At 37.8% G+C, this 19,743-nt stretch overlaps 1 protein-coding gene across 2 annotated transcripts in view; it reads left to right on the top strand.

The window, feature by feature from the left end:
• Positions 1-19,743, top strand: part of PTPN13 (protein tyrosine phosphatase non-receptor type 13) — a gene marked incomplete at its 5' end in the record, with an annotated part of 165,821 nt that overhangs the window by 17,988 nt on the left and 128,090 nt on the right. For both annotated transcript variants that reach the window (XM_079712031.1, XM_079712030.1), the window contains 3 exons: positions 6,323-6,501; positions 13,981-14,046; positions 16,142-16,327. In XM_079712031.1, the coding sequence (XP_079568157.1) occupies positions 6,323-6,501; positions 13,981-14,046; positions 16,142-16,327 (431 nt within the window). The remainder of the gene's footprint in view (positions 1-6,322; positions 6,502-13,980; positions 14,047-16,141; positions 16,328-19,743) is intronic.

The following is a 19,743-nucleotide window of genomic DNA, read 5'->3' as shown; positions in this document are numbered from 1 at the left end:
GGTCAGTCTGTTGCCTGGGACGAGGAGGAGGAGTGCAGCAAACTCTTTTCAGGTCTGAGTGGATACCAGTACCAAGAATGACAGGACAAGACATAGCATTTAGACTTCTGGATGGCATTCATGCTTCTGTGTTAGCTGTGATCCCTAATAATGTATAAATTCAAATGGTAACAGATATACCAGAAATCATAATTCTGTCCCCAAATAAGGATGACAGGAATTAGGCATGAGAGTTAGAATCCCATCCTCCTCTCTTAGGTTCAGCAAGCTGGAAGAAAAGACTGAGAGGAGCAATTGGTCTTAAAGTTGGAGTACCCCACAGCACTGTCCAATGTCCTTGATTTCTTTTCTATCTTAACTCACTTTTTGGTCATCTCATCCAGTATAAGGCTTTCAGTACCATCTATTAGACCAGTAACTCCCCAATTCAGACCTTTCTCCCAAACTTGAGATCCAACTGCATATTTGACACCTCCATTTGAATATCTAACAGATATCTTAAACTTAATAGGTCCCAAAGTAAAGTTCTAATTACTACCACTATCTCCCAGCTCCTACCTCAGCAACCTATGCTATTCTTACAGTCTTCTTACTCTCAGTTGATGACACTCCATCCTTACTGTTCCTGAGACCAAACCCTTGGAATCATCCTGATTCCCCTCTTTCTCTCACTCCACATCCAGTCTGTCAGGAAATTTTGTTGTCACTGCCTCTAGATACACTTGCATTCCAACAGGTTCTCACTACCACTGTGGTTCCAGGCCATCATCATCTCATAACAGATATTAATTCATTGCCTTCTGAATTGGTCTCCTAGTGTTTGTTCCGTTTAGTTGCTAATTTGAAAAGAACTGATTACAGACCATTTTATTATGTCCATGACATGTGAAATCTCAATATTTTGAATAGCATCCTTTGGCAAAGAAAATATTCTTCTGCCTTGTTTGAGTTCTTCTCTGGCTGGATTCTGTGGTATTTGTAAATTTATTTATTTTATTTTTATTTTTGGCTGTGTTGGGTCTTCGTTGCTGCACACGGGCTTTCTCTAGTTGCGGCGAGTGGGGGCTACTCTTCGTTGCGGTGCGTAGGCTTCCCATTGCAGTGGCTTCTCTTGTTGCGGAGAACAGGCTCTAGGTGTACGGGCTTCAGTAGTTGTGGCTCGCAGGCTCTAGAGCACAGGCTCAGTAGTTGTGGTGCACGGGCTTAGTTGCTCCGCAGCATGTGGGATCTTCCCGGACCAGGGCTCGAACCCGTGTCCCCTGCATTGGCAGGTGGATTCTTAACCACTGCGCCACCAGGGAAGCCCTGATTCTGTGGTATTTGTGCATGAGATACCCAAGAAGAAGCTTTTAAAAGATGATGTGGGGGAGGATTTTCAAGATGGCGGAGGAGTAAGATGTGGAGATCACCTTCCTCCCCACAAATACATCAAAAGTATATCTGCATGTGGAACAACTCCTACAGAACATCTACTGAATGCTGGCAGAAAACCTCAGACTTCCCAAAAGCCAAGAAAATCCCTATGTACCTGGCTGTTAGGCTGACAGGGTCTTGGTGCTCCGGCTGGGTGTCAGTACTGAGCCTCAGAGGAAGGAGAGCTGAGTTCAGGATGTTGGACTACCAGAGACCTCCAGGCCCTATGTAATATCAGTTGGTGAGGGCTCTTCCAGAGATCTCCATCTCAACGCTAAGACCCAGCTCCACTCAACGACCAGCAAGCTCCAGCTCCAGCACCATGGGGCTGGACACCCCATGCCAAACAACTAGCAAGACAGGAACACAACCCCAGCCATTAGCAGAGAGGCTGCCTAAAATCATAATAAAGTCACAGACACCCCAAAACACACCACTGGACGTGGTCCTGCCCACCAGAAAGACAGGATCCAGCCTCATCCACCAGAACACAGGCACCAGTCCCCTCCACCAGGATGCTTACACAACCCACTGAACCAACCTCACCCACTGGGGGAAGACACCAAAAACAACAGGAACTACAAACCTGCAGCCTGCAAAAAGGAGACCCCAGGCAAAGTAAGTTAAGCAAAATGAGAAGACAGAAATACACAGCAGATTAAGGAGCAAGGTAAAAACCCACCAGACCTAACAAATGAAGAGGAAATAGGCAGTCTACCTGAAAAAGAATTCAGAGTAATGACAGTAAAGATGATCCAAAATCTTGGAAAAAGAATGGAGAAAATACAAGAAATGTTTAACAAGGACCTAGAAGAGCTAAAGAGCAAACAAACAATGATGAACAACACAATAAATGAAATTAAAAATTCTCTAGAAGGAATCAGTAACAGAATAACTGAGGCAGAAGAATGGATACGTGAGCTTGAAGATAAAATAGTGGAAACAACTACTGCACAGCAGAATAAAGAAAGAAGAATGAAAAGAATTGAGGGCAGTCTCAGAGACCTCTGGGGCAACAATAAACGCACCAACTTTTGAATTTTTGGGGTCCCAGAAGAAGAAGAGAAAAAGAAAGGGACTGAGAAAATATTTGAAGAGATTATAGTTGAAAACTTCCCTAATATGGGAAAGGAAATAGTCAATCAAGTCCAGGAAGCACAGAGAGTCCCATGTAGGATAAATCCAAGGAGAAACACGCCAAGACACATATTAATCAAACTGTCAAAAATTAAATACAAAGAAAAAATATTAAAAGCAGCAAGGGAAAAGCAACAATAACATACAAGGGAATCCCCATAAGGTTAACAGCTGATCTTTCTGCAGAAACTCTGCAAGCCAGAAGGGAGTGGCAGGATATATTTAAAGTGATGAAAGGGAAAAACCTACAACCAAGATTACTCTACCCAGCAAGGATCTCATTCAGATTTGACAGAGAAATTAAAACGTTTACAGACAAGCAAAATCTAAGAGAATTCAGCACCACCAAGCCAGCTTTACAACAAATGTTAAAGGAACTTCTCTAGGCAGGAAACACAAGAGAAGGAAAAGACCTACAAAAACAATCCTGAAACAATTAAGAAAATGGTAATAGGAGCATACGTATTGATAATTACCTTAAATGTAAATGGATTAAATGCTCCAACCAAATGATAATAGACTGGCTGAATGGATACAAACACAAGACCCATGTATATGCTGTCTACAAGAGACCCACCTGAGACCTAGGGACACATACTGTATGAAAGTGAGGGGATTGAAAAATATACTCCATGCAAATGGAAATCAGAAGAAAGCTGGAGTAGCAATTCTCATATCAGACAAAATAGACTTTAAAATAAAGACTATTACAAGAGACAAAGAAGGACACTACATAATGTTCAAGGGATCAATCCAGGAAGAAGATACAGCAATTGTAAATATTTATGCACTCAACACAGGAGCACCTCAAAACATAAGGCAAATGCTAACAGCCATAAAAGTGGAAATCGACAGTAACACAATCATAGTAGGGGACTTTAACACCCCACTTTCACCAATGGACAGGTCATCCAAAATGAAAATAAATAAGGAAACACAAGCTTTAAATGATACATTAAACAAGATGGACTTAATGGATATTTATAGAACATTCCATCCAAAAGCAACAGAATACACTTTTTTTTTCTCAAGTGCTTATAAAACATTCTCCAGGATAGATCATATCTTAGGTCACAAATCAAGCCTTGGTAAATTTTAAAAAATTAAAATCATACCATGTATCTTTTCTGACCACAATGCTATGAGACTAGATATCAATTACAGGAAAAAAACTAAAAAATACAAACACATGGAGGCTAAACAATACACTACTCAGTAACCAAGAGATCACTGAAGAAATCAAAGAGGAAATCAAAAAATACCTAGAAACAAATGACAGTGAAAACACAATGACCCTAACCTAGAAGGAAGTTTATAGCAATACAATCCTACCTCAAGAGACAAGAAAAGGGCCTCCCTGGTGGCGCAGTGGTTGAGAGTCCGCCTGCTGATGCAGGGGATACGGGTTCGTGCCCCGGTCTGGGAGGATCCCATATGCCGCGGAGCGGCTGGGCCCGTGAGCCATGGCCGCTGAGCCTGCGCATCCAGAGCCTGTGCTCCGCAACGGGAGAGGCCACAACAGTGAGAGGCCCGCGTACCGCAAAAAAAAAAAAAAAAAAAAAAAAAGAGACAAGAAAAATCTCAAGTAAAAGACAGTGTGTAAAGTGGCTGTGAAAGGCAACAGTATACCTAAGCTTAACAGCTATGATGATTCATTGAAACATATTTTGCCATGAGAATTCTGAGTCGAAGTTCTTAGCAACCTGATGTGTGGTTGAGTAGGAATGTGAGGACCACTGGTCTGTAACTCGGCCTCAGGGCTACATAAGATATGCTGACTGATTAAAGATGCATTCAAACACATTTTTCTTCCTTGACACAGTTGTTAAAGACATGTTTAAAATTCATAAGAATGCAGGAGGATGTACAGTTGGCTTTTTAATCTTCAAAGGAGAAATGAATTTTAATAGTTTACTTTTTTATCAGCGTAAGTCAAGTTCTGATGATCAGAATCTTGACCATAGGTAGAGGTTAAAAAGTCAGAAAGGATGGATGATTCACTTCTAATGAAAGTTGTTTTTAGGAAAGCATAGATACTGTATGTTTGATAAACTATTCTATAGACTTCTGTCAGTTTCTTATGATTTGACTTAGAGAGCAGTGTAACACACTCAGATTGAATAATCATGGCATTGGTGGGCAATGGCCGTCTGTGACCTTCCTATAGAGATTTCTTGCGTCTGTAACTCAGTTTTATTTAACATTTACCTTAAAACCTTTTTTAATTTCCTTTTGAAATGGGAGGTCAAATAATATTCCTTCTAATAAGTCTGTTTTGTTGAGCCCAATGTATAGCTTTACTTTTAGAGGAGGCCTGCTGAAATCTAAGGACTTTTTTTTTTTAAATACTCTTAAACTGAGCTCTTAGGCACCCATAAAGACAAACATCAAAACTTAGCAAAATTAGAGGCCACATTGATCACATTTGGTAGCATAGAGCTGCCTGAAATTCTACTGAAATAATGAATAAATGCATACAAGACTATATATATCTTGATGCAAAAAGGAGACTTTCGGGCTTCCCTGGTGGTGCAGTGGTTGAGAGTCTGCTAATGCAGGGGACACGGGTTCGAGCCCTGGTCTGGGAGGATCCCACATGCCACGGAGCAACTAGGCCCGTGAGCCACAACTACTGAGCCTGCGCATCTGGAGCCTGTGCTCGGCAGAATAGAGGCCGCGATAGTGAGAGGCCCGCACACCGCGATGAAGAGTGGCCCCCGCTTGCCACAACTAGAGAAAGCCCTCGCACAGAAGCGAAGACCCAACGCAGCAAAAATAAATAAATTAATTAATAAACTCCTATCCCCAACATCTTCTTTAAAAAAAAAAATTTCATTGTAGTTGGAAACTACTAATTCTAAATCTGATGAATTATTAAAGGAATTATTTTCTATCAGTTTCAGAACATTCAGAACACTGTAGTCTAAATCAGAGAATCTTAACCTGGGGTCCATAAACAGGCTCTAAGGAGATCCATGAACACACATATATATATATATTCATTCATTCATTTATTTATTTATTTATTTATGGCTGCCTTGGGTCTTCGTTGCTTCACGTGGGCTTTCTCTAGTTGCGGCGAGTGGGGGCTACTCTTCGTTGCGGTGCACGAGCTTCTCATTGCAGTGGCTTCTCCTGTTGCGGAGCATGGGCTCTGGGCACACGGGCTCAGTAGTTGTGGCTTGCAGGCCCTAGAGCACAGGCTCAGTAGTTGTGGCTTAGTTGCTCCACGGCATGTGGGATCTTCCTGGGCCAGGGCTCGAACCCATGTCCCCTGCATTGGCAGGCGAATTCTTAACCACTGCACCACCAGGGAAGTCCCCAAGCACCGGGTTTTATATTTATGGGCAGTTTTCCTGAAATCGTCTCTCAACCATAGTGTTTACCAAATCCTCAAAGGAATCCATGAACCACCCTCCACCCAACAAAATGTAAGAACTGTTGATTCTTATTCATATCTCTTTATCACTGTGATAAGTATTTGAACCAGTATAGTCTTATGACTGACAATGAAAGTTCTCTATTTCTAGTTTCTAAGATCTGCCATCTAGTCTAAGTTTGAAAGACTAAACCAAATCAAGGCATTGTTGTTAATAATGCTAGCAGTATTAGGTGTATGAAACCCACTCTCATTTTGTAGCATGTTGATTTGGTGTATGTAACTGCACATATATATGAATATGCTGGGGTATTCATTTATGTGATCTATAATCACTTAATTTTAAGCATTTATCTTTCTTTTTTCTTTTCATTCCATATGGTTACAAACCAGTAAGCATAGCTGATCCTGCTGCCCTTGGCTTCATCATTTCTCCATGGTCTCTGCTATTGCTGCCATCTGGTAGTGTGTCATTTACAGATGAAAATATTTCCAGTCAGGATCTTCGAGCATTCACTGCACCAGAGGTTCTTCAAAATCAATCACTAACTTCTCTCTCTGATGTTGAAAAGGTAACATTAAGTCTTTTTTGCTTTATTTTGTTTTTTGTTTTGGTGGGGGTAGGAAAAGTAGACACTGGGCTACCTTCAACCCTCTGAAAAATATCCATTGAATTTTAAATGATCATGTAATCACTTATGTGTAGAATCTAAAAAATACAACAAATTAGTGAATATAACAAAAAAGAATCAAACTCACAGATATAGAAAACAAATTGGTAGTTACCAGTGGGGAGAGGGAAAAGGAGAGGGGAGTAAGAGGTGCAAACTATTAGGTATAAAATAGGGTACAACATGAGGAATATAGCCAAATATTTTATAATAACTATAAATGGAGCCTAAGCTTTGAAAATTGTGAATCACTGTATTGTACACCTATAACTTATATAATATTGTACAGTAACTGTACTTCAATTAAAAAATAAAATAAAATGATCATGTATTCCAAGAAGTTCATATTTAAAAATTCAAAGTAGTTTTATAAAAATGTATGGATCTAAGAAAAAATATGAAAAAAATGTGAGCCATTATTAATTCATGTTTTAAAATACTTATTAAATGCCTGCTCTGTATAAAATACTGTGCTTGGGAGGAAGATACAAAAATAACTGGACCTTCCTTCCTTCCTTCCTCCCTCCCTCCCTCCCTCCCTCCCTCCCTCCTTCCTTCCTTCCTTCCCTCCCTCCCTCCCTCACTTCTTTCCTACTTCCCTCCTTCCTTCTCTCTTTCCTTCTCTTTTTTTCTTTCTCTCTCTCTTATTATTTGTCAACTTGATGGTTTTACAGTAGCAACTATCTGGTTAACTTTTTTAATTAATTAAATAGATCTTCTAATATATTTATAGCCTTTTTTGTGAGTTTTTCTAAGATGCTTAAAGAATTTTAAGATTTATTTTTCAGTCTTTGTATTTTATGTCAACACTTTCTCATGTGTGGAAAATATTTTAAAAATTTGTTAATGATTATATATATACACATATATGTATATCTATAATATAAGGCAAATTGAAATGAATGCTATATAGAGGGATAAAGTAGTTTGGAAGTTTCGAAGAGAAGCAATTTGTAATTTAGAATGATACCGCAGAGAAGGTAGCATTTGTGTTGAGCTACAAAGAGTGAGTAGAATTTAGAAAATTGAAAATAGGTAGAAATGGGGATTCCCCTCAGGGTTGCTATGATGTGTAATGCTAAGGGGTAGGAAATTGTCCACTGTGATAGGGGAATGTTTGGTCAGACTGGCTGGGCTGTAGCATTAGCTACCTGGAAGGCTGTGGTTAAAGGGAGACTATAGGTCAGAATGAAGAACACTTTGAATGCCAGAACTTGAGACTTTCTTCTGGGGCATATTTTTAGGAGAGTGATATGATATAATTTGTTATTTCAGAGGGTAAGTTTGATGCAAGTGGATAACTAGGTGAGATGAAAGATTATGTAAGAATCTAACTGGGACACTTTAATAATCTGGGGGAAAGATCTAAAAATCGTGCAATGCCGTGGAACTATAGAGGTGAGGATAATGGGGTTATAGTGGAAGCAAACCTGACAGAGTTTGGACAGTTGATTTGATGAAACAATGAAGATGGAAATGTTTATGATAGGAATATCCAGTCTGAGGATGGTAATGCCATTAACATCAGAAGATCTAATTTCATTGTCAACGCTATGAAAAGAAATTTTGGAACAAATATATATATATTGTGTGTAGCAAGCTGTGATAATTTAGATAGGGAACTTTGGAGAATTCAGAATTTGCTATGAATATCATTTGCCATAATCAATGCATATAGGTTCAAAAATTAACCTAATAATTTCCTAATAGTAAAATTGTGAAATCAAAAAGTATGTGCATTTAAATTTTTGACGTATGGTTGACCCTTGAACAACGCCAGTTTGAACTGCATGGGCCCACTTACTCAGTTAACTACAGATTCCTTAACAAAACATAGAAAACCTCTCCAGAGTCTGATTCCAACCATATTTCAACTCCTCTCTTTCAGAGGCACAAGTTGTAGTCAGTGATTATTAAACAGGTTTTATGCTTTGTGGCTTCACTCTTTTGTATAACAGTGCTCTTCTGCATTTCTACATGTCCACATCCTATGTACCAACCATTCTTTCAATCAGCATCTATTGAGAACTTATATATTCTACACTATATTAGGCCATAGGGTTACAAAGATGATTAAGAAATAGTCCTGGGACTTCCTTGGTGGCGCAGTGCTTAAGAATCTGCCTGCCAATGCAGGGGACACAGGTTCGAACCCTGTTCCGGGAAGATCCCACATGCCGTGGAGCAACTAAGCCCGTGTGCCACAACTTCTGAGCCTGAGCTCTAGAGCCCACGTTCCGCAGCAAGAGAAGCCACCGCAATGAGAAGCCCGCACACTGCAACGAACAGTAGCCCCTCCTCACCGCCCGCATGCAGCATTGAAGACCCAATGCAGCCAAAAATAAATAAATACATTAAAAAAAAAAAAAGAAATAGTCCTTAACCTCAAAGGGCCAGCAGTGTAATGGACAGATAGACAAAAAGAAATTAATGATAGTAATAATAATAGTAATGGAAATATATACAGTAATAGTGGATCTGTACAAAATATTAAGAGGACACAGAGAGGGGACACATAACCTACATTCAAACCTCAGCTTAAACTCTCCCTGCTTTAAATTTCTTCTATAATCAGAAGGAATCTTGTCCTTTTGAATTTCCTTAGCACAAATGTACCACTTCTACTTTGTTTAATAGATGCATACATCTATATTCATATAGCTTTCTTCTTAGAGTTCTGATTCTAGGAAAGGTATAACAGATTAAAGCTGTGGTTTTGAATCAGAGGCCACTTTATCTTCCAGTGGACAGTTGGCAATGTCTTGAGACATTTTTAGTTGTTAAAACCGGTGGGGGGGAGCAGGGGGAGGAGGAGGAAGGTAGTTCTACTGGCATCTAGTGAGTAGAGGCCAGGGGTACTACTGTTATCCTACACAGGATAAATATCCACAGACTGCTGTCCACAGGAAAGATCCCAAATGTCAGTAGTACAGAGGAGTATAAGCCCTGGTTTAGAGGTCAAGAATATGGCTCTGGAGCCAGAATTTGAATCCTGCCCCTAGCACTTAACTACCTGTGTGACCTTGGACAAAAGTTACTTTCTCTCTCTGTAGTTATTGAATAAGCTGAAGTATAAACTGTAAGCTTGACACACAGTAAACGTTATGTACATGCTTGCTGTTGATATTCTTATGTATTAGTATATGGTAGTAGTATTGATCCAGAATGAGATATTTATATTTTACCACAATCCCGAGCTTAGTGACTTTCAGAAAAAATGTTGAACGACTAAATGGGTAGTTAATTAGCTCTTCTATAAATGCTATCTTCTGGAACCAGTTCCTTTATCATTTAACCCTGTGTATGAATCATCATTATCAAAAGCAGCCACTTCTACAAGAAACCATCCTGGCTTGCTATTACACTAAGGGAAGGGAATAGATTTTCTCTGTGCTATCCATCAGGAACAGATAGGTACTGAGATCTTTGATACAAATAGGGCCTTGGCAAAGATCACAAAGCAAAAAATTCCCTTGGAAGCTAAATAAATACGCAGTAGAAGTGAAAGGCAGATCAAAACCTTTTTTTAAAAAAAAACTTTTAATGCCTGACTTCTTTTAATCCCTGGGCTTACTAATCTTTAATAGAAGATATTCGTTAGTTGTATTATATAGGCCATCGTATTCTCCTTTTTTTCTGCTTATGTAAAAACCAAAGAAACATATGAAGGCCAAATGCTTGCCTGTTTTTGAATAACCACTCCTTGTATGACCTTCTCCTTTCCATATAATGACTGTAACTAAACTATAACCCATTCATTGCTATTTATCAACCAGGTGAACTAAGTGCTCTCTGGTATTGCAGCGTTACTGTGTTAATTTAGTTACACCTTAGTATCACTGATCTTCTTTCTGCCTGTATCTTTTCAGGTTGCATCAACAGTAAAAACTCTAAGCTTATGAATAATGTATATGAAAGTATTATCCATATTTACTTTACAGATTATTTTGGAATAAATGTAAAAGTAAAGCATTTTTCTTTGTATACTGTACAAACTTTTTCTCAAATATTAATGATATTTCTCTAATATTAGATACCAGATATTATTATACATTAACAAAGATCTGATGTACCTGGAGTTATTTACTTAACAAAATTTTAAATGATTTTTAAAATATTAAAAGTTCTGAACCCATAAAGCACTATCTAATAAAATAGCAACTATCATTTCTGCATGTTTTTTCTATATAGAGATATTTCATATCTATATGTATTAAGCAGGGGTCTCCAGAGAAACCGGATCAATATGATATGTGTGTTTGTGTGCGTGCACATGTGTGTGTGTATATAAAGAGAGACTTATTAGCTCATGTAATTATGGAGGCAGACAAGTCCCAAGATCTGCAAGGTGAGCCGGCAAGCTGGAGACCCAGGAGAGCCAATGGTGTAGTTCTGGTCTGAGAACCAGGTGAACTGAGGGTGTAGTTCCACTCTGAAGGCCAACAGGCTCAGGACCCAGGAAGAGCTGGTATTTCGGATCAAATCCAAAAGCAACAAAAAGTTGATGTCCTAGTTTGAAGGCAGTCAGACAGAAAGAGTTCTTTCTTACCTGGGGGTGGGTAAACTATTTTGTTCTATTCAGGCCTTCAAATAATTGGATGAGGACCACCTATATTGGGGAGAGCAGTCTGCCTTGCTCAGTTTACTTGCATCCAAAAACACTCTCACAGAAACACCCAGAATAATGTTTAACCAAATATCTATGCATCCCATGGTCCAGTCAAGTTGACACATAAAATTAATCATTATACTATATACATAAATGATCAACAGATGTATAATTTTATAACCTAGTTTTAAAAATGATGTTAATAATTTTATATAGTCTTATATAAAAATTATTAAAATAAAATAACTCAGTTAGTCTCCTGACAAGTAAATGTAGTAAAGAATCTTAAAATACTACCAGTATCTCAAAGGATCACAAATCAAAATTAATTTATTAAGAGAAATATGTTTGAGTATGCAATTAGTCATTTTTGCTAAAGGTATGAAAAATGTTTTTCATATACGAGACTCTTTGAAAAGGTGTTCCCATGCGAGGTTCTTTGAATTCTAAACAGAAATATGCAAATAGCCTACATCATGCTGCCTTGAACCTTATGCACATTTAATTGAATTCAGTAGGCATGTATTGAATATCTATTATGTACAAGTTCTGTGTTAACTGCTAAGAGGGATATTAAGGTGTGTTAAAAAGGCTTTCGCAAGGAAGACAAACAAGGACACATCTTAACTATGTTACAGGTAGTATTAGTTAACTGTTTCATTAGAGATACAAATGAAATAATAACTATCATATAAGAGAATGCTTTATCCTGTTTGAGAAGATTTATATAGCAACATAATAGATAACATCATCTCTGGACTATCAATAATGGGTGGAACTTTTATTGACAGATGAAAACAAATTCTTGGTAGGAAGAACTGCTCAAGAAACACTGGGAAAGAGAAAGATTTATTTTGCCAACAGAGAATTATATAGTAGTTCTGAAGTGTTAAGTGTGATAGAGGAAGGAGTGATAATTGAAGGAAAACTTAAAAACTTGTCTGGAAAATGGAGCTAGAGGCAGGTCAGAGTGAGCCTTGCATATCATCATAAAGAATTTGGAGTTTTGAAAATTGGGAGCCATGAAAATATTTGAAAAGAGGAACAACTAATCTGTAATTTAGGAATAATTTAGGAGGCAATACTAGGAATAGATTAAAATGCTGTGAGATTGTAAGGATACCCAGTTTTATTTGTATTTACCTCACCTATATCTAAAGAGGATTTGAGACAGTTTGTATAATTAAAAAATACAGGTGAGAAAATAAGGGCAAAATGAAAAGAAAAAATAAAGACAAGAAAATAAGATGGCCCTGGAGTAAGATTGGTGCAAAAAAAATGCTCGTGGTAAGATTATTCAGTACTGGTAGAGATGGGCTAAAAGTCTAGCTCTGAAATCGCTTAACAGGAGAACTGGAAAATGATTACTTATAAGGATTAACTGTCCTCACTTCAGGCTGATAATCTTGCTCCCTGTTTCACAGGGGGAAAAAAGTAGAAGCGATCAGGAGACTTCTCCCAAGATCCCACAACTGGACTACCTACATAAATTTTCATATTCTTTGCTTCCCTACTTCAGAAGAACTGTGACAGAGGTGTCAAGCCAACTCCTTCATTTGTGCATTAGCTTCCACTTCCTCCCACTTACTCAGCAGTGTTCTCCCACCAGTCTCGTCTCTCTCCTGCGGTTCCAGTTTTCCCTGTTGGATCATTCCTACCAGCATAAAAATATGTTGCCCTTTTTTCAGTCTTTAAGAAGCAAACAAACAAAAAGGAATCTTTTCTGACCCAACTTTTTTCTCTATCTACTACTACCCCATCCCTTCTTAGTAAGAGAAATGCTAATCAAAACTGCAATGATGGCTTCCCTGGTGGCACAGTGGTTGAGAGTCCGCCTGCCAATGCAGGGGACACGGGTTTGTGCCCCGGTCCGGGAAGATCCCACATGCTGCGGAGCGGCTAGGCCCGTGAGTCATGGCCGCTGAGCCTGCACGTCCGGAGCCTGTGCTCCACAACGGGAGAGGCCACAACAGTGAGAGGCCCGCGTACCTCAAAAAATAAAAATAAAAAAATTTTAAAAACTGCAATGAGATTTTTTTTCTCTTTTCAGTTTGGTAAAATTCCAAATCTTCATAACACATTCTATGAATAAGGCTTGTGAAAAAATCATATATTGCTGGTAGAAATGCAAAATGATAAAACCTCTGTGGGGAAAATCTGACAAAATGTATCAAAACTATAGATGATTTACTCTTTTATTCATAATCTAAGAGAGTCAATTCAAGAGGAATACCTGCATGTACAAAATGACATCACAAGGCTGTTTGCTAAAACATTATTTATAATAGCAAAAGTTTAGGAAAATTCTAATTGCCCATTAATAACAGATCAGTTAAGTAAACAATGCTATAGCCACAAAATGGAGTTCTGTGCAGCAGTAAAAAGAATGAGATCTCTAAACATTGATATGGAAATGCCTGTCATGTTAAATTAAAACTGCAGGGTGTCGAGTAATTTTTTAAATTTCTGACCTTTTGTAAAAGAAGGGGAAAGTAAGACTATTCATATTTGCTTGAGCTTTCATAAAGAAACTTTAAGTAAGAACTAATAAAAATGATTACTCATAGCAGACAGTCTAGAAAGTTGGGGGAGTCTGTTCTGATCATTTCCAGTCTTATTTTCTGTTTTAAGCTCTCATACTTTAATGTAAAATATGAATGATTATTTTCTTAAATCATGTGTTGCACTTTCTTTGGAGCAAAGTCATGAATATATAGTACTTGCTAAATTAAGTTTTTACATAAAATGATTTTTTTTTATTCTGTTTCTAGATCCATATTTATTCTCTTGGAATGACATTGTATTGGGGGGCTGATCATGAAGTACCTCAGAGCCAAGTAAGTCAAGTTGTCACATTTGTACAACTTTACACTTTTTAAGAAGTTCTGTGTATTTATGTGTTCTACAGTGTGTTGTCAGGCACACCAGTGTTTCTATACTGGTTGTTCACATTAATAATGTCACACTCTCAGAATGAAATAATAAAGTACTAAAGAAATTATTTTTCTTAGAATTATAGCAGTCACTACCTGTTTCAACAGTTCACTCTGTGAAATATAGTAGCCTCTTCAAAATTATAGCGAGAGAAATGGGAGTCCACTTTATTTCTTTTAATTTAATGACTGATAAAGGGGGATTGTAAATTTCTTTGATGATTCATTCTTGAACAGAAAGTGATAACCTTTTTTGATGCAAAAACTATAGGAATAATAGTAGCTCTAACTATGTCTCAGAGTTTATACTTCATTACTTTTTCTCTTGTCACTTCAAAATCATACTTCACTACTCCTACAGCAGCAGACACAGATATTAAAGTAACACTTTGTGGGGTCTTAGGCTCTGATGATCATCGGGCTGCTTCTAGTCTTTATTTTCTAAAATAACTGATTTCCTGAAGACACAATAGTAAACATAGTAATAAATATAATCAAAAATTTAAAAATAACTATTTCATCAAAGATGTAGCATACAGAATTGTGTCATTTTAGGCATTTAGAACTCCAAACAAAAGTAACTAGGTGTGTTTTGGGGTTTTTTTTAATATCAAATTAAGAAGCAGTAAGTATTTTAGGCTTTTATTCTAAAATTCAGACATCTTAAGATCCATGAAAAATGAATGATAGTCTTCAACTTGGTTTGGTTTCATTTTACATCATGAAAAATACTGTATATTTACTTTACTCAGTTTCAATTTTATTAATATAAATGAGAAACTTAAATTATTACTGGAAATAATAGGGTCATTTTATAGAACCTAACTTACATGTAAAATGTGATCATAGCCTATAATTTAACACTTTCTCTTTTCTGGTAACTGAAAATAAAGTCAATATATCTATAATGTGTAAATTGGATGGGAAGTATAAACATTTACTTCTATTTTACTGTCAGATATCGTACCTGTTTTGGAAATATTTAATATTAATTCAGAAGTATTTATTAAGCATCTACCTTATGTCAGACAATGTACCAGACACTAGGAATATAATGTCCCATGTCTGTGGAGTCCTATCACAGGTACAGACAACCAAAATAACCAATTACAACACAATGTGACAAATGCTATGTTACGGAAAATGGAGGGTGCTGTGGAAAACCAAGTGTTGGAGCCTCTAACTAGACTTGGAGGGTTAGGATAGGTTTATTAAAGGACGTTGCTGCTAAGCTGAGCTCTAAAAGATGAAATATAATACCCAAATGGATGAGAAGTGGAAGGGAAGGGTCACAGGTAAAGCATATGTTTAAACCAAAGTGGATGTACCAGTTCAAACTCCCATAAGCAATGCTTTTCTCCTCACCACTACTTTATTTTAACCATTCTACTGAGTGTATATATAGTGACTTCTTTCTGTGGTTTTAATTTGCATTTCTTGGTATGATTATTGGACATTTAGATATAATATTCTATAAATTATGTCAACTAATTTAAAAAAACTCACATTTTGGCTTCTGTTTCACCAGCATAATGACAACATATTTAAATGACCTTGAGTCATTGCAATATTTGAAATCTCTTCTAAGTTACCATGAGTGTCAAATTACATTAAATATATATCAAATATATTCCTTTTTTGAAATGTTAGGAAATTGTTTATTCCCCCCAAGTAGGGTATATATATAAACTGTTCCATAAGCAAAACATTCCATTTCTTAATCATACCAAAACATTCCATTTCTTAATCACACCAAAACACCCCAGAGTTTTTCTATAATACCTCCTATCTTAGGAGATGTCTGTTAACCAACTTGTGCTAATAAAATTTTTGGATTATAAAAATGTAAAATGCAGTCAAATATACATGCTACTAGGTAAGAAATTTATTTCCTCCAGGTGTGTTTGGTGTGGTTCCTGCGACTCTTGGAATGGTTTGTCTCGTGTTAGTTAGATTTACTCATATTTGCCAACATTACCTTTTCTTTCTTTATATGCAGCCTATCAAGCTTGGAGATCATCTCAACAGTATACTGCTTGGAATGTGTGAGGATGTTATTTATGCTCGGGTTTCTGTTCGGACTGTCCTGGATGCTTGCAGTGCCCACATTAGGAATAGCAGTTGTGCACCCTCATTTTCCTACGTGAAGCAGTTGGTAAAACTGGTTCTGGGAAATCTTTCTGGGGTAAGCCATAGTTCCAATTGGTTTCTATAGTCATACTTTAAAATTTAGTAGCATTTCACAAAATTTTCTTTAAATGTGGATAACATTTTCTCAGTGAAGACTAGGAACAGGAGATTGAATTTCAGGTTCTAATGTTAATTGTTTATTTGAAACAGTTCTTAAAAATCTAGAAACCCATTGCAATTATTTAGTCTCCTAGATTTTATGGGAGTTAGTCTTTTTTTAGAACTTTATTCTAGCAGGTATTATAGAATCACAGCATGTTAGAGCTGAGAAGTCTTCTTGCCTCTTTTCTTACATCTTTTCCTATGGAGCTTTCAGTAAGTGATTCTACCTACTGTGAAAGTCGTATGGACATGCAAAATGGGTTTTAGAATTATTTAAATGCACTTTCTGTTGCTTTATACGTCTTTCTTGCTCACTTATTAGTCTGGACCTCTTAGGTATCCTCAAACCCTCCCTACCTTCTTTGGACATTGGCACCTGGTATGTAAGGGGGATGCATGCTTGTATCCCTACTAGATTGTCCCAAAACTGGGACTCCTTTATTGTCTCTCTTGTCTTAGATATGAAGAATCACAGGACTAACAATCTCTATATCTAATAGTCCCATTGCTGCATTTCTTAAGCTATATTCTATCCTATTTGCTCTAGCTTGGATCCCCCCCCCTTGGTTTTTGATATTTGATGTAGGTCTAAACTTTATCTGCTCTTACCCTTTAGGTTATGGTGCCTGAGTCCCCCTCCTTTTTGTAGGCTTTGGATAGATTTACCGCTGTCACACATGGTTCTTGCTGGCTTCCTCTTAATTCCTCATCCCTAAGGGTTTAGTTCTGCAATCTTTTTTTTTTTTTTTAAGATGTTGGGTGTAGGAGTTTTTATTAATTAATTAATTTATTTTTTTGCTGTGTTGCGTCTTCGTTTCTGTGCGAGGGCTTTCTCTAGTTGTGGCAAGCGGGGGCCACTCTTCATCGCGGTGTGTGGGCCTCTCACTATCGCGGCCTCTTGTTGCAGAGCACAGGCTCCAGACGCGCAGGCTCAGTAGTCGTGGCTCACGGGCCTAGTTGCTCTGTGGCATGTGGGATCCTCCCAGACCAGGGCTCGAACCCGTGTCCCCTGCATTAGCAGGCAGATTCTCAACCACTGCGCCACCAGGAAGCCCCTAGTTCTGCAATCTTAACCAGGATGTCGTATGGCTGGCAGGGGTATATCCAAATTCCACATGCTTTGCCAGTTGATAAGAAACAGGCTCATAAAGTCTTCTAGGCACATGGTTTGTAAACTGTACCCCAAGGAGCCTTTGCGATTCTGTAGTCAGAGGAAGGGAGGTAGTAGAGGCTAAGTGAAGAGAGTTCTTGGCTGCTTATTTCCCCTCCTTAACTAGAGCTGATTTATTTGTTTATATTCCTGTATGTGATTTTTTTTTTGGAACAAAGATAAAGCTACTAAAACTTTGGTCCTCTATTCAGACCAAAGTTTCCCAGATATTTTGAAATGTATTTTTGTTTAAAAAAGTTTCTCTATGGTCAAATAAAGTTGAGGAAAAACTATTTTAGGAAAATTAAGTATATTTTCAATGTAGAACTTCCCAGAGCCTTTAATACACTAAGTTGTATTACTAACCCTCAAGAGGGATAGGCACATAGGTGAAACATTTCCCAAACTTACACTGGCCTTTTTTCACAGATCTTCTCATAATACTGATGTTCTGTAAAAACTCGCTCTGAGGCACGTTGATCTGTACTAACTCCTTCACTTTATGGGACTTATGTTTCCAATTAATCAGCCAGGGATTTAAAAGCTATGAGATTTTGAGGGGAAAGGATGCAAGTAATGACTGCGTTGAAAGATAGCACTTTGAGCTAGATCCTGTAGACTAGATAGAAAGGGTAATCCAGGCAGAGGGAAGTAAACTTGGACAAACGCTGTGAGATGGGAAAGAGCAGGATGTTTTGAGGAACAGTAATAAGTCTGATATGGGGTGTGCTGTGGGGTTGTTTAGTGGGAGAGAAGAATAGAAAGGTCAGTTGGAATCAGCATGTAGAGAGCCTGCCTTTCTAAGTAGAAATAATAACGCTCCCCTCATCCATTGCTCTTGCCAGTCTCCTGGACATCACTGGGCAGAAGTAACTCTCACAGCTACCTTTTTTTTTTTTTTTTTTTTTTTTTTTTTGTTGTGGTACACGGGCCTCTCACTGTTGTGGCCTCTCCTGTTGCGGAGCACAGGCTCCGTCCGCGCAGGTCCGGCGGCCATGGCTCACGGGCCCAGCCGCTCCGTGGCATGTGGATCCTCCCGGACCAGGGCACGAACCCGTGTCCCCTGCATCGGCAGGCGGACTCTCAACCACTACTCCACCAGGGAATCCCACAGCTACCATTTTTTAAGTGTTTACTTTGTGCCAGGCACTGTGCTGAATGACTTATGTGCTTTTTCACATTTATTCATCACAATCCCAGGTTACAAGAGAGAATTTCATCCTCATTATAGAGATAATGAAACTGGAGCTCAAAGAGATTAAATAACTTGCCCATGGCCACACACATGGTAAATGACAAGAGACACAATTGGAATCTGGATCTCTCTGACCCCAAAGCCATTAGCTGTCAGCCATTATGCTCCTTGGAAGCTGTCATTGCCTCCAGTCGCTGATAGAACGAGTTAGTCTTTCACTCAGTGTGAAATTCATGACAAGTGACCATAATTCTTACTTACTTACTTAAAATTAATTAGCATAGAGTAAAAGTCAGTAGTCCAACTTAGTTGTCCTGGTTTTTCCACTGATTTATATAGCATGTTTGACCTCAATTTTACTTACCTGTAAAATAGGAATAATGGTACATACCATCCACCCATATTACTGAACAGTTTTGAAAATAATTATTTCAATGTTGATGAGCTGCTTCAAGGTCCTTAGAACTTTTCCTTGCTATTTCTCCCTTTATTGTAATATGAAGATAATAATAATATATACCACATGAGGTTCTTGGATAATTAACATAAAGTATTATAAAGCACTTAAGGTAGTGCCTGCTTTATAGTAATTGCTCAGTAAATGACAACTATTATTAATAGTAGTGTCAATGCAGGAATTCACAAAGATGATACAGGATTTTATCTCTTCAGTTACTGCCAATATAGTGCAATGTGGACCAGTATTATTTATATAATTTAAATGATAACATCATTTCGGAAATAGTTCCATTTAAGTCTTCTTATAGGTAGGAAGTATAATACCTCGAATACTACCTTAAATGGATTTTTAATTCATACTTAAATAAGTTTCACTCATGGAGGAATATTAAAATGTGTGTGTGTCTGTGTGTGTAAACAGATAAGTGTGCATGTTCTTGGTGCCAGAATTAAGTAATTTCTCTTTACCATTCTCTCTCTTTACATTTATTTCTTGAAGTTTCTA

This window comes from Hyperoodon ampullatus (assembly GCF_949752795.1).
Source record: "Hyperoodon ampullatus genome assembly, chromosome: 1".
In the NCBI taxonomy this organism is placed as follows: Eukaryota; Metazoa; Chordata; class Mammalia; order Artiodactyla; family Ziphiidae; genus Hyperoodon; species Hyperoodon ampullatus.
This window is presented reverse-complemented; position numbering and strand designations above follow the sequence as displayed.